This window comes from Budorcas taxicolor, chromosome 19 (genome assembly GCF_023091745.1).
Source record: "Budorcas taxicolor isolate Tak-1 chromosome 19, Takin1.1, whole genome shotgun sequence".
Lineage (NCBI taxonomy): Eukaryota > Metazoa > Chordata > Mammalia > Artiodactyla > Bovidae > Budorcas > Budorcas taxicolor.
The window spans coordinates 51,609,972-51,624,538 of record NC_068928.1 but is presented as its reverse complement, the minus strand read 5'-3'; the positions used below and the strand labels follow the sequence as shown (position 1 = coordinate 51,624,538).

The window sequence follows — 14,567 nt, the reverse complement described above, 5'->3', positions numbered from 1 at the left end:
ATCAGTCCTTCCAATGAACACCTAGGACTGATCTTAGGATGGACTGGTTGGATCTCCTTGCAGTCCAAGGGACTCTCAAGAGCCTTCTCCAACACCACAGTTCAACAGGGAACTAAAACCCCACATGCCTCAGGGCAACTAAGCCCACACACTCCAACTGAGACTGCACACCACACCCAAACTAAGACCCAATGCAGCCAAAAAAAATCCTGTGCATGTTTCAATGCCTACATTTATTGCATTGATACAGACTAGGGAATGTGAGGGGTTTTCTCTGTGAGTATTCAAGATGGGCTCCTAACACCTGGCTTTTCCATCTTTTCTGTCTTTATTTGATTCGGTTTGTGTGTTTTGACTTGGTTCTTTGGGTTGTTAACCATCATTCTGGTTTAGCTGACACATTGACAGGGCCACTTCCCACTAGGTCCTCAGCACCTGGATGGGGCCAGTGTCCAGAACCTCAATCTACTTTGGAACACCTGCAAGACAGAACGTCCATACTGACCACTCTGCATGCTGACTTCTCAGAAAGTAGGAAGCCGAGGCCTCCTGCTATAAGTGGCTTCCTCCATTGGAGAGATTAGTGTTCTGATGTTACTCTGAACTCTATGCCTGGGAGCACCCTGAGCAGCCAGGCTAACACTGGACTGTCCAGGGTGAAGGAAGACTCATTAGAGGAGGTGACCTGACACTCCACCTGGTTTGTCCCACATTTATCTTGAACCACAAACTAAATTGAAGGCAGAACAGTGGACCACCCCTCCCCTATTTCTCCAAGGATGGATTTTTAAAATCCCTTTACTGTTTCATGGTTCCTGTAGGGAATGGACAAGGACATGAAGAAGAGGGTGGAGGGAAGATGACTCTGAGGGCTTTCAAATGGCCTAAAGTCACCTCCTTTGTAGGGCTTAGTCTCTCACTGGAAGAATTAAAATTTCTTAAGGCTGTGTTGGGTTTTATTTTCTTATATTTTTGGTTACTCTACATGTTGTGTAAGGGTCTTAGATCTCTGACTAGGAATTGAACTCCTGACCCCTGCAAGTGGAAGCATGAGATCTTAACCACTGGATCGCCAGGGAAGTCCCTGAGTTGGGTTTTAAAACTAAAGATGCTGCATCTGGCAGGTAAATGTGTTTTCTCAGGCCACATGATGTGTTCCTTCTAACCTCACCTGGTGTGGTATCCTGCCAGTGGAGCCCACTCTGTTGGTCCTTTAGCAACGCCCTGGATCACCTCGGGGCTGTCCTAGGATTCTGATATGGGCACCAGCAGGGTTCACAGGTCCCCATATGACAGGCCCAACCAAGCTCTGCTGGCCTCTCCCAAATCCTTAACCACAGCTTGAGCTCAGACAAAGATGTTGGGGTTAAATGGCTGGGAGAAGCCAACCTTGCAAGAGGTAAGCACTGCAGGAGGGGAACCCCAGAAAGGACAGAGCTTGCTGTTCTCAGCCCAGAGGAAGGACAGTGTCTGGTGGGTGTGGGAAAGGAGAAGATGGGTGGGAACCCTGGGCCCCCTTTTTTAAATCAAAAAATTTTTTTTTAATTTTAATTAGAGGACAAGTGCTTTACAATGCATATGAACTGATGGGACCGGATGCCATGATCTTCGTTTTCTGAATGTTGAGCTTTAAGCCAACTTTCACTCTCCTCTTTCACTTTCATCAAGAGGCTTTATCATTCCTCTTCACTTTCTGCCATAAGGGTGGTGTCATCTGCATATCTGAGGTTATTGATATTTCTCCTGGCAATCTTGATTCTAGCTTGTGCTTCTTCCAGCTCCTTTTCATGATGTACTCTGCATAGAAGTTAAATAAGCAGGGTGACAATATACAGCCTTGACGTACTCCTTTTCCTATTTGGAACCAGTCTGTTCCAGGCCCAGTTCTAACTGTTGCTTCCTGACCTGCATACAGATTTCTCAAGAGGCAGTTCAGGGGGTCTGGTATTCCCATCTCTCAGAATTTTCCACAGTTTATTGTGATCCACACAGTCAAAGGCTTTGGCATAGTCAATAAAGCAGAAATAGATGTTTTTCTGGAACTCTCTTGCTTTTTCCATGATCCAGCAGATGTTGGCAATTTGATCTCTGGTTCCTCTGCTTTTTCTAAAACCAGCTTGAACATCAGGAAGTTCACGGTTCACGTATTGTTGAAGCCTGGCTTGGAGAATTTTGAGCATTACTTTACTAGCGTGTGAGATGAGTGCAATTGTGCGGTAGTTTGAGCATTCTTTGGCATTGCCTTTCTTTGGGACTGGAATGAAAATAGACCTTTTCCAGTCCTGTGGCCACTGCTGAGTTTTCCAAATTTGCTGGCATATTGAGTGCAGCACTTTCACAGCATCATCTTTCAGGATTTGAAACAGCTCAACTGGAATTCCATCACCTCCACTAGCTTTGTTCATAGTGATGCTTTCTAAGGACCACTTGACTTCACATTCCAGGATGTCTGGCTCTAGGTGAGTGATCACACCATTGTGATTATCTTGGTCATGAAGATCTTTTTTGTACAGTTCTTCTCTGTATTCTTGCCACCTCTTCTTAATATGTTCTGCTTCTGTTAGATCCATACCATTTCTGTCCTTTATCGAGCCCATCTTTTCATGAAATGTTCCCTTGGTATCTCGAATTTTCTTGATGAGATCTCTAGTCTTCTCCATTCTGTTGTTTTCCTCTATTTCTTTGCATTGATCACTGAAGAAGGCTTTCTTATCTCTCCTGCTATTCTTTGGAACTCTGCATTCAGATGCTTATATCTTTCCTTTTCTCCTTTGCTTTTCACCTCTCTTCTTTTCACAGCGATTTGTAAGGCCTCCCCAGACAGCCATTTTGCTCTTTTGCATTTCTTTTCCATGGGGATGGTCTTGATCCCTGTCTCCTGTACAGTGTCACGAACCTCATTCCATAGTTCATCAGGCAGTCTATCTATCAGATCTAGTCCCTTCAATCTATTTCTTACTTCCACTGTATCATCATAAGGGATTTGATTTAGGTCATACCTGAATGGTCTAGCAGTTTTCCCTACTTTCTTCAATTTAAGTCTGAATTTGGCAATAAGGAGCTCATGATCTGAGCCACAGTCAGCTCCCGGTCTTGTTTTTGCTGACTGTATAGAGCTTCTCCATCTTTGGCTGTAAAGAATATAATCAATCTGATTTCAGTGTTGACCATCTGATGATGTCCATGTGTAGAGTCTTCTCTTGTGTTGTTGGAAGAGGGTATTTGCTGTGACCAGTGCGTTCTCTTGGCAAAACTCTATTAGTCTTTGCCCTGCTTCATTCCGTATTCCAAGGCCAAATTAGCCTGTTAGTCCAGGTGTTTCTTGACTTACTAGTTTTGCATTCCAGTCCCCTATAATGAAAAGGACATCTTTTTGGGATTTTAGTTCTAAAAGGTCTTGTAGGTCTTCATAGAACCGTTCAACTTCAGCTTCTTCAGCGTTACTGGTTGGGGCATAGACTTGGATTACTGTGATACTGAATGGTTTGTCTTGGAAACGAACAGGGATCATTCTGTCGTTTTTGAGATGACATCCAAGTACTGCATTTTGGACTCTTTTGTTGACCATGATGGCTACTCCATTTCTTCTAAGGGATTCCTGCCCGCAGTAGTAGATATAATGGTCATCTGAGTTAAATTCACCCATTCCAGTCCATTTTAGTTGGCTGATTCCTAGAATGTCAACGTTCACTCTTGCCATCTCCTGTTTGACCATTTCCAATTTACCTTGATTCATGGACCTAACATCCCAGGTTCCTATGCAATATTGCTCTTTACAGCATTGGACCTTCCTTCTATCACTAGTCACACCCATAACTGGGTATTGTTTTTGCTTTGGCTCCATCCCGTCATTCTTTCTGGAGTTATTTCTCCATTGATCTCCAATAGCAACACTGGGCACCTACTGACCTGGGGAGTTCCTCTTTCAGCATCCTATCATTTTGCTTTTTCATACTGTTCATGGGGTTCTCAAGGCAAGAATACTGAAGTGGTTTGCCATTTCCTTCTCCAGTGGACCACATTCTGTCAGACCTCTCTACCATGACCCATCCGTCTTGGGTGGCCCCATAGGGCATGGCTTAGTTTTATTGGGTTAGGCAAGGCTGTGGTCCTAGTGTGATTAGATTGACTAGTTTTCTGTGATTATGGTTTCAGTGTGTCTGCCCTCTGATGCCCTCTTGCAACACCTACTGTCTTACTTGGGTTCCTCTTACCTTGGGGTATCTCTTCACCGCTGCCCCTCCTGACCTTGATCGTGGAGTAGTAGCTCCTCTAAGCCCTCCTGCGCCCGCGCAGCCACCGCTCCTTGAACCTCAGGCGTTGGGTAGCTCCTGCTGGCAGCCGCCCTGACCTCGGTCGACGGTTGGCTCCTCCAGGCCTCCGTCCCTGGCCTCGGACGCGGGGTAGCTCCTCTCCGCCGCGCTTATGTGCCAAGACAGTCTGTTGCTGCTGCTGCTGCTGCCGCCAAGTCGCTTCAGTCTTGTCCGACTCTGCGATCCCATAGACGGCAGCCCACCAGGCTCCCCTGTCCCTGGGATTCTCCAGGCAAGAACACAGGAGTGGGTTGCCATTTCCTTCTCCAGTGCATGAAAATGAAAAGTGAAAGTGAAGTCGCTCAGTCGTGTCCGACTCAGCGATCTCATGGACTGCAGCCTACCAGGCTCCTCCGTCCATGGGATTTTCCAGGCAAGAGTACTGGAGTGGGTTGCCATTGCCTTCTCCTCCAAGACAGTCTATGGGGTCGCTAAAAGAACACGACTGAGCGTCTGAACTGAACAGGGCCTGGCGCCGGGTCCACTGGAGGGCGCCCCTCCACCGGGGATTCCGGCCACACCCACGTGAGCTCCGCAGAGCCTGCCGAAGCGGGAGGGGCGGGACCCAAGACTGGAGAAACGAAACCTTGCCTACAGGCGGCAGAGTGGGCTCGGGAGCCGCCCAGGTGAGAGCTAGCGGGCCGGGCTGGGGTGCACAGTCGCAGGGCCCGGGCGCGGGTACCTTGGACGGAGGTCTCGAGGGGGCGGAATGCGGCTTTACAGGGAGGGATGCCGGGTCCCGTGAGTGCAGGGCGCAAGTTACCCTGGTTACGGGCTGTCCCACTGGTCAGAGTGCCATTCCCCTAGGTGCGAGAGGGTCCCCTGGATCAGGGTTCCCGCCGAGTCTGGTCCTGGGTCGCGGTGGCCTGGCCCGAGGCGCTGCCGGGGAGCGGCGCTTGCGTCCCAAAGCGTCGCGTCCGGCCGCCCTCCGGGCCGGCCCCCGCCTCTACGGGCGGCAAGTTTCGGTTTCTCGGCGGGTTCCCGGTCCATCCCGGCCCCGCGGGGCAGTGTTGACCCTGCTCTCAGGCCGCGCGCAGCAGGTGGGCTCGGCGGGGCCCGAGCGCTTTCCCCGGGCCCCAGCGAAGTTCCCAGGGGCCCAGCCTCGGGTTAGACTTCCCGCGGGGAAGTGCTGGACTCCGACTTTGAACCCAAGAGCACCCTACCCTGGGAGGGGGCGCGGCGGGGGCTGATAGCTGATGGGAACCGCCAGACCCGGGGGCCTCTGCCTCTACCCTGAACTGAATCCTGGGCTTTCACTAATTGCAACAATGAGAAAGTGATGTTGTGAAAAATGCCCGTTATCTTTTATTTCACAGTAACTTTTAGGAGACCAGGATCACTGCCCACATAACCAGGCCATCCAGGGGCAGGGTGCTCCTGACTTATCAGGGTTGTCTGACTCATCAGAGTTGTCTGTGGCCAGGGGCTGAAGGCCAAGTTGGCACCTCCCCAGTGATGGCCTTGACAGCTGATAGTGGGCCGTGGCCCTGGGAGAAGCCAGGGAGGGCTGAAAATGGGGGAGTGGAGGTGCGGGCCTCCACATGGTTTTCTTTGGTGGTGCTTGGGGGGATGTGGCTGGAAAAAGGGGGAAGGAAAAAAGTCAGGTAACTGAGAGGAAATGTTGGTACCTGCCATAACCCATAAGCCCCTGGTGCTGGGGACAAACAACAGGACACTTGAGTGAGGAATTCTGATCACTTCTGTGAGTTTTCTGGCCTGTGTGGAAGCAGAGCTTTGGACAGAGGGAATGCACCTTAGGAGAGAGGACTGGGCCCTGGGGAGTCATTGAGAATCTTTTAGTGAGAGAGTGCCCAGGCTACAGAGGTGGTTGTTTCACGGGGCGATTGGAGGGGGGAAAAGGGAGGTGGGGATCAGGACCCTGAGGGTAACCGCACACTTCGGGTGCTTTTGGTCCTGCTCTCCCCCTACCCAGCCCACCATCAGGGGAGAGCAAGTTGGTGGTGTCAGATGAAGTGAGAAGGAGACGCAGAGGCCACAGGGGGCCGGCAGACAGGGAGTCGCTGTCTGATGGGGCCCTTTGCTTGCCCTTCCAGATGGGGAAGGAGCCGACTGGGCCACTGCTCCAGCAGAATTCTTGGGTCTGATGCTAACAGAAAAGGGTGACAGGTGGATCTTTGTGCCCCAAGAACCAAGATACGTGTCTCCACTCTCACCATGGGTGAACTCAGTGGTTTCTGGAGGCTGGAGATTCTCAGCCTGAGTCCTGACCTTGCACATGACCCTGACCGTGGTTTGCTGCCACCCCCATGGAGGGTGTTCAGAGGGCCAGATGATCCATAAGAAGAGTGTAGGCTTAGTAGATGGCAATTCCTGTTATTAGGAATCTTGACCACTGGCCCTGTTATTAAGAGTCCTGACTGCCATCCCCTGTAGCCCTGGGCTGCCCTGTGCAGGCTGATTCCTATGGCAGGCTCTGACTCAGCCATTTGCTGCCAGCACTTCCGCAGTGAGCCAGTTAGAGTCTGAGTCCCTTGCCTGGAGCATACAGCAGGTACCCTCAGTCTCTGCCTGCTCCCCTACTACCCCAGTCCCCACTCACTTGGCTCAGCTGAACTGGCTCCCAGTCTTAGCTGAATGGGGACATTTTTAGACTCACTGAGTCTTGTCAGGAGGCTGGGAGGGGCAAGCCTGGCCCTGGTGGGGGCAGCAGAAAAGGAAGTAGGTGCTGCAGCCACATGGAAGGGGAGGTTGGGATGAGGAAGACTGGAGAACCTTGGGGGCGGTGATCAGACTAGGTTTCAATTGAGCAGGGAGAACTGGGCTGCCGCAATTTCACTTTCTCAGAAAATGAAACTGAAGCAAGGCTGTGGTCACGTGACAGGTGGTGGGGTATAAAGCTGGCAGCCTCAAGACTCTATAGCTTCCAGATCGGCAGAAGCATGCCAGTCCCAGGAATTCCTCTCCCTGGAAGTATGGAATGTCCTTCCTGCCGGCATATTTCCAAAGAGGAAGCCCCAAAGTTCTGCAGCGAGTGTGGACAAAGGCTGCTTCCTGCAGCCCCCGAAGGAGTACCAGGTAAGGCCTCGATGGGGCTGGGAGCCTGGTGCAGGTGGTGGGGAGGGCAGTTAGCTCAGTCCCTCTTCCATCCCTAGAAGTGGAGACCTTGGCCAGCAGGCAGCCCAGGCCAGCAGGTCTTCTGTGACTAGAGAACTGTTTCTAGAGGAAACACTTTCCTTACAAATACAGTTTTATCCAGTCCTTTGCTGAAAGCCTCTGTCACTTTTTAAAGAATTTCAGTTTCATTTCTTGGAGAGAACTTGGAGTTTCCTTTCTTCTCAGGGAATGGGAAGTGTTGGGCTGAGCTGAGGGATCTTAAGTGGATTTCAGAGGATGCTGTATAAAGTAGCATCCCAGGCCCCTTGGTGGGGAAGGGGTCCCCACAGCTTGCACAGGCCCTTCCTGATGAAGGGTGGCTCATAGGTCCATGAAGGAGGAACCGTGTCAGGTAGGCCTCACCTGCTGACTCTGGTGGGTCCTTGATTCTCTTGATGCCTGGGACATTGGATTGTCTCCCTGCTCCTTCTAGTACACGCTAGACATGCTCTGACCGCACGACCTTTGCACTGCCTGGTCCCTCTGCCTGGAACACACCTTTTCTTAGAAGGCTGCACAGCTTCCCCTATCCCTGCCTTCCAATCTTTGCTCAACTGTCTCCTTTTCTGGAGGCCCACTCTGACCACCCAGTTGCAAACTGTGTGTGCCCCGCCCCTTCACTTTCACTTTGAACTGCACCTCCCCAGGCTATCTGTCCCAGTAGCACTTGGATGACACCATGGTGGGTCTTCAGAGACCTTTGCTCTCTTATTCACTGCTTTATCCCAAGTCTCCCGTATGTTGCCTGGAACACAGTAGGTGCTCAATAAATAATTGCTGAGTGAACTGAAGAAGGTGCAGTTTGAATCAGGGATGAGATAGATGCCACCCAGTTCTTTTAATTGGTTCCGCTTCGGCTGCATTTGTACAAAGTGCTCCTGTTACAGATGCACTCTTTGGCCTGTAAGAGGTATGGAGAGGTGGCCACTTTTTGTTGTTGCTTTTCTTATTGATTTTTTCTTGTTGCTAATCCTATGGGAGGAGCTTGGTGGGCAGCCAGGTGTTCACTCTGATCATCAATTCCTGGTCCAGATGTTGAATCATGGCATGGCATGGCTGAAGTTTTGGTATCCAGTTGTAATTTCCCACCTTCCAGAGCTCCCCACCCCTGGTTACTAGAACATCTGCCTGACTAGGGGGTCTTGGGAGGAGTGGTCTTTGGGACTTCAGAGACTAAAACACAAATAAAACCAATACCAATCAGCTAACCTGTGATTTGCCCAATGCTATGCTAAATATTGAGGGAGGAGCTATCATCAATCTTCATTTTACAAATGCCAAGAGTGAAGCAAGGAGAGGTTAAGTAACTGTTCGCAGTCAAGCAGCTAGCAACTGGTAAAGATTTTGAACTCAGGAGCCAGAGCCAGTTCCCTAGAAGGAAGCTGTGGTTGAGGTCTTGTTGGCCTTAGCATCGTCAGGGAAGAAGTTTTCCTCTTCTTTCTTCTAGGTCCTTTTGGCTTGTCTAAGAATTAAATTGACATGAGATGTGTTAGGTAGTTAGAAGAGGGAAAAGGAGTCCAAAATGGTGGTGACTAAAAGACAAGGAAGAGAAAAGCCTGCGAAAATAGAACAGAGGAAGGTCCGAGGACCGGAGTGAGGACTGCAGGTAGAACAGCACTCGTGACTAAGCCCAGTTTGCATAGTGCAGGCCCAGGGGAAAGAAAAAAACATAAAAAGAGGAGCCAAAGCGCTCATTCTCTCTCTCCCCCTCCCGCGTGCGTTCTCTCTTCCCTCGCCGCCCCACCCCCGACCCCCCGGCCGCGTACACTTTCTCTCTCCCTCTCTCTCTCTCTCCCCCATGTGCTGGGACACTCTTCTCTTCGTGTCTTTGGATCGATGTGCCCTCACGCCTTGAAGATGGATTTTCCTGCTATCTTCTAAATAAAATAGAGCTGTAACACTGATTTGTTCAAGAGCTATAACATGGTCCGTTCGAGACCTGAGAACTATAACACGGTCTGTCCAAGACCCAAGAGCTGTGACACACCGAGGGGGCTTTAATGTCCGTCACTCCAAATCTTTGTTGTGACGGGACGAAAACCGAGGAGCATACACTCGCCTGACAGATGGATTAACAGGAGAAAATCAGGGCTTCATTTGAGTCTCAAGTCCTGTGCCTGGCGCCTCCTGAGACTCACCCCTTTGGGAGAGTCAACAGGAAAGCTCACTCCTCCTGGCCTCCCTTTAGTTTTGTGCAAGGGGCTTTCACAGGGCTGCTAACAGCAACTGATGTGTTTTCCAGCATAACAGGGGAAAAAAATCCTCGTCTGAGAACACCAGGTCCTCTTCTAGGGTCTTGCATGTCCAGGCCGGTAGGGAGAGCAGACAAGACAGCCATCCACCTCAGCCCAGTAAGATGTCATTCTGGAGCCCCTACCCTTAGCAGGGCGCGGTCACTACCAAAGTGGACAGCCTATACCTCTGAGATGCTTGGCATCTCTGCCAGTTCCAGGGGCAAAGGCTTTGAGAGCTTTTGGGAGCTGGTCAGCTTCTAGGCTGCCTACTTATCCTCTGTGAGCACAGTGCATGCTAAAGAGGGCCGTTGTCCTTAGGGCTGGGTCACTGGGAGTGGTCCCTCACCCATCGATGGGGGTGGGAGGGGAGGAGCTGGGCCCTGGTCACTCAGTGTGGGGCACACAGTAGGGCTGAGGACCGGGTGTTGAATGAGACTGCCAGTTTCCTTCTTCTGTCCCCCACCCACTTCCTGCCGGCTTCTCTGCTTCTCTCACCCAGCCAAGCCTCTACTTACAGGAATGGAAACTGAAACCAAACTGTTAGGAGACTTGGCTGCTGAGGGGATTGTCTCCACCTTTTAGCCATTTGTAGGTCTGCCAGGCTGGGAGCTCTGGGCATCCTGGACACTGGCTTCCCTCTGGTGCTGCGGGTGCAAGTTCCTCGCGAACTTGAGCAGGGCTTGGAGCCAGAAGAGGCTGTGGTGCAGCTTCCTGGAGGTACCCAGGATGACTGAATCTGAGGGGCAGTGAGAGGCCACCCAAATAAGGACGGGAAAGTGAAACATGAGCCGAAGAATGAATTCTGCAAACTAACAAAATCACACAGGCAAAGTTTAGTTTAGAAGACAGAGATAAAAAGCCCTCAGCATAGACACTGAGAGGGGGTTTGCAGCAGTTTCATATCTTTACTAGTATTGATCTGTACATTTTTGGTTGGCTCGTGACTTTAATATACGTCCTTTCTGACCCATTAGTTTAAACATCGCAGTGTCCAGTTTGCCATTTTTATAGCTTTCTTGGATCCCCCAGTTTCTCAGTTTTTCCAGACATTTCAGCACCATCCCTCAACCCTTTCTCAAGACCCCAGACCATTATTTAGGGGCTAGATGTATGTTTAGGAGCTAACTGTCTACCTGGAGTTTTTCTCCTTGATAAACTGGACAGCAGTTAATGATTGTCTTGTCCTGGATTTGAAGGTTTTATGACCCTCCAGACCAGGGAGGCATTCCTCTGAATGCCTGGAAATTGGAACAAAGAGTGAGATGCTTACTTGAGGAGAGAAAAGTTGAAATTAAAAAAAAAAAAAAGAAATTGAGGTCTCAAAGTCTTATACTGTCTAACAATTTCTGCCTCGAAAGGAGAGTGTGTGCAGAGTTCCAGGCCACCCTGGGTGTAGGTGGAGGGTGGCTGGCTTTGCCAAGGGTGATGTGCATCTGGTCTGAGGTGGAGGGCTTCCAATGTCATTAGGTCCAGCAGGGCAGAGGGTAGCGGGTGGTCAGGAGGCCTTCCCCCACCCCAGTTCCCCACTCTTCTGACAGTTCCCCCAAGGTATCCAAGTGAGACTTCCTCTTTGAATGCTAAAAGATTATTTTTTGGAAGGGAGGTGGTTTCTGGGAAATGTATTTTTCCTTCTATTTTCTGCATTTCCAAGTTTTTCTTGTTGAAGTTTTTATAATAGAAAACAAGAAGATAAGCAGCCCGAGACCCCATAGGAGTCCAGGAAGGATTGAGAGCCACTGGGGAAGCTCCAGAGGCAGCTGCCGTGGGAGAGGTTAGCCCCTGGGGTTCGAGTGTGACTGTGGAGGGCTCACAGGTTAGAGAAAGAGCCACCTGCTTGCCACCACTGGTGGGTCCAAAGATGGGGCCACACTTGGTTTCTGTGGCTGCCTGCACTGGCCGTCGAATCTGTGCCGCAAGGGAGCAAAACATTTCCCTCTTCCCTCCTAAATTCTTTGGCTGTTCAACAATTAAATTGATAAGAGACAGATTCACATTTTATATGTATAGGAGCCCCATAAAAATTTGAGACCCAAAAGGCAACCAGGTAATTAGAGCTTCTATGACATCCTGACTTAAGGCGCCTGCTAGGATCTGGGGCTACAAAGAGAGCTTTTCGCAGGGAGGCAGAGGAGACTTGTGGAAAATAGAGGTTGTTCTATTATGTAGATAAGTTTCTTGGTTAAAAGCTGTCTGTAGTAATGGCTCTCTTCCTGTTATAGACCCCCTTTCTGATGTAAATTTAAAACATTGAAGGGGAGTTCAATAGCTTTTCTTAAATCTGCTGGGTTTTCATTGCCTTCAGCAGGAAATAACCCTGGGTGCTAAAGTAGCTTGTTTTGAGGTGGGAAATTCTGCTCCCCTTCAAGCCTACCGCACCTGACCTGGCGGCTGTCAGGTGGTGGGAGGAGTGTGTGGACTGGGAGAACTGCATTGTTCTATGTAGTGATTTTAATTTTTTTTTTAAATTGTGATAAAGTGTTTAAAAACAAGTGATGGGAGAGATGATCACAAACTGAGATATGGAGAAGTCATTGCGGCTTATACATGATTCAGCCTGAACTCTGTGTGAACTGGAACAGCCTGACTCATGGCCTGTCAAACATGCCTCACACATGTGCTTTAGCCGTTAGCAACAATGCTTTGAAGATAGGGATGGACGCGTCCTGTGCTGTGGTGTCCATGCCAACAACCTCCCCCCAAACCTGAGATTCCCTTTCCAGACACCAGCGTCATGCTGACTGGCAGTGTACGTGATAACCTGCTTCATGGATGTACCCCTCTCATGTCTACTGTATGTTCTTTGTTCTGACAAGGTGCAAAACTGAAGACCAGGCTTCAGCGGAGCAGTTCCTCAGAACTATTGAGAGGCTGCCACCTGGGCTGTACTCCTCCGTTTTGCTTGAATAAAACTCTTCGAGAGGGCTTCCCTGGGGGCTCAGTGGTAAAGGATCCACCTGCCATTGCAGGAGACAGGGGTTCGATCCCTGGGTTGGGCAGAGAAGGTCCCCTGGGGAAGGAAATGGCAACTCACTCCAGTATCCTTGCCTGGGAGGCTACAGTCCATGGGGTCACAGAAGAGTTGCACACAACTTAGTGACTGAACAACAATTCCTTATTATAGATTGATTATTGATTATTTGCATTGATGCACAAGCGTTACCAATTTAAACACATTTTAACTGGACAATTGAGAAATATGACAGTAATATTTCCTGTCATATCAATAAAGATGTCACAGTCACCAGCAGTTGCAGCCACTGTGAAGGTGAGCTGGTGAGCCCTGAGGGAACCCAGGAAGGAAAGAATACCCGCTACCTAGCAGCCATCAGACTGTACCCACTCCCTGCAGTGAGCCCTGAGGAACTCTGGATGTCAAAGCAAGATACTGGCCCCAGAGAGCTGAATCAATCAAATGAATGATTTCAGTGAGCCCAGACATTTGCATCTTCCTATACATAGAAAAGTGCTAAATTTCTTAACTTGGGTTACCTGGTTTTCTTTAATTAATAATAATCTTTCGATGTTCAGGCTCCCTACCCTTTGTTGCAAAGCTTCTGTGTCACCTGGCTCCTCCCCTTGCCTCCAGGAGCAGTTCTCATGGGGTAACTTGAGATCCTATCTCGGGGGCTTGAAGTCGTAAGAATTCCCACTGAATAAAACCTATAACTGTCAATATTTAGGTTATGAGTATCTTTTTTTAGATTATCTATTTATTTGTCTGTGTCAGGCTCAGTAGTTGTGATGTGGGCTTAGCTGCTCCGAGGCATGTGGGATCTTCCTTCCCCAGCCAGGAATAGAACAATGTAATCCCCTGCATTGCAAGGTGAATTCTTAACCACTGAACCACCAGGGAACTCCCGAGGTTTTAAATATTTTTTTTCAGTTGACACAGTTCAGTGGCATTAGGCACATTCACATTGTTGTGCAACCCAGTCATCACCATCCATCTCCAGAACTTCTTCCTGTTTTCACACAGAAACTCTGTCCCCATTAGACTCTAATCTCCCTCCCCCAACCCCAGCCCCTGGCATCTGCCATCCTACTTTCTGTCCCTGTGACTTTGACTGCTCTAGGGAACCTCATATGAAAGCTTGAGGTATGTGGAATTTTCTTTAGCCTTCAGGACAAGGCAGCTGCAGGGAGGGGTGGGGATTGCTGTGGGGGAAGCAGACCCAGAGCTGCTGCTGGGGTTCATTTGGGAGCCCAGAAGTGGGGTCTGTGCAGCTGACTGTTTTAGGTTGAACTAATTCTGTAGCAGTGATTTCAGGCTGCCTGTGAGGTCCCTGCCTTCCTCCCCCATTCATGGGTTTATCAGCCATTAACCAGATTTGGGGATCTGTCTGAAGGGGAGCTTAGACTCCCTTAGCACTTTCTGGATACCTATGTGTCTGTTCCCATCTGTTTGCAGGGATGATTCAGGGTAGGTCACGCTGCCTAATGTGCATGCACCTGGTGAGCCCATACTTCATGAGGCAGGGACAGGAATTTTCTCTGATTCAGCTGCAATCCTGGGGGAAAGACTGGCCGTGGCACGGTCCCCAGGGCCTATTCTGGCCTCTGAGCCTGGATTCAAATCCTGTTCCCCACCTTGCCAACTGGGGACCTGAGAAGGTCACAGGGTGGCTGTGAGTACCTGATGGGTTATCATGCGGAGTGCTCAATAGAGATTCTTAAGTTTTGCTCTTACTGAATCCGGCTAGTTTCCTTTTTGTATTGGTAAGTGTAGAAGTAGTACATGCTGGTATGAATAACCCATATGTTACGACAGGAGGATATAAAAAATGGTAAACCCCCTCAGCTTACCCCCAGCCCAGACCCTTCACACCCTTATGAACACAACACTTAACATTTGGTGTGTCAACTTCCAGATGCTTCCTCCATGTGGTCGAAACCTAGCGCACCCTGC

At 49.7% G+C, this 14,567-nt stretch overlaps 1 protein-coding gene across 1 annotated transcript in view; it reads left to right on the top strand.

The window, feature by feature from the left end:
• The first annotated feature begins 7,213 nt into the window (after positions 1-7,213).
• LOC128065403 (E3 ubiquitin-protein ligase RNF213-like) overlaps positions 7,214-14,567 on the top strand; it is a 118,221-nt gene continuing 110,867 nt past the window's right edge. Inside the window, exon 1 of the mRNA XM_052658592.1 lies at positions 7,214-7,349. Within this exon, the coding sequence (XP_052514552.1) occupies positions 7,214-7,349 (136 nt within the window). The remainder of the gene's footprint in view (positions 7,350-14,567) is intronic.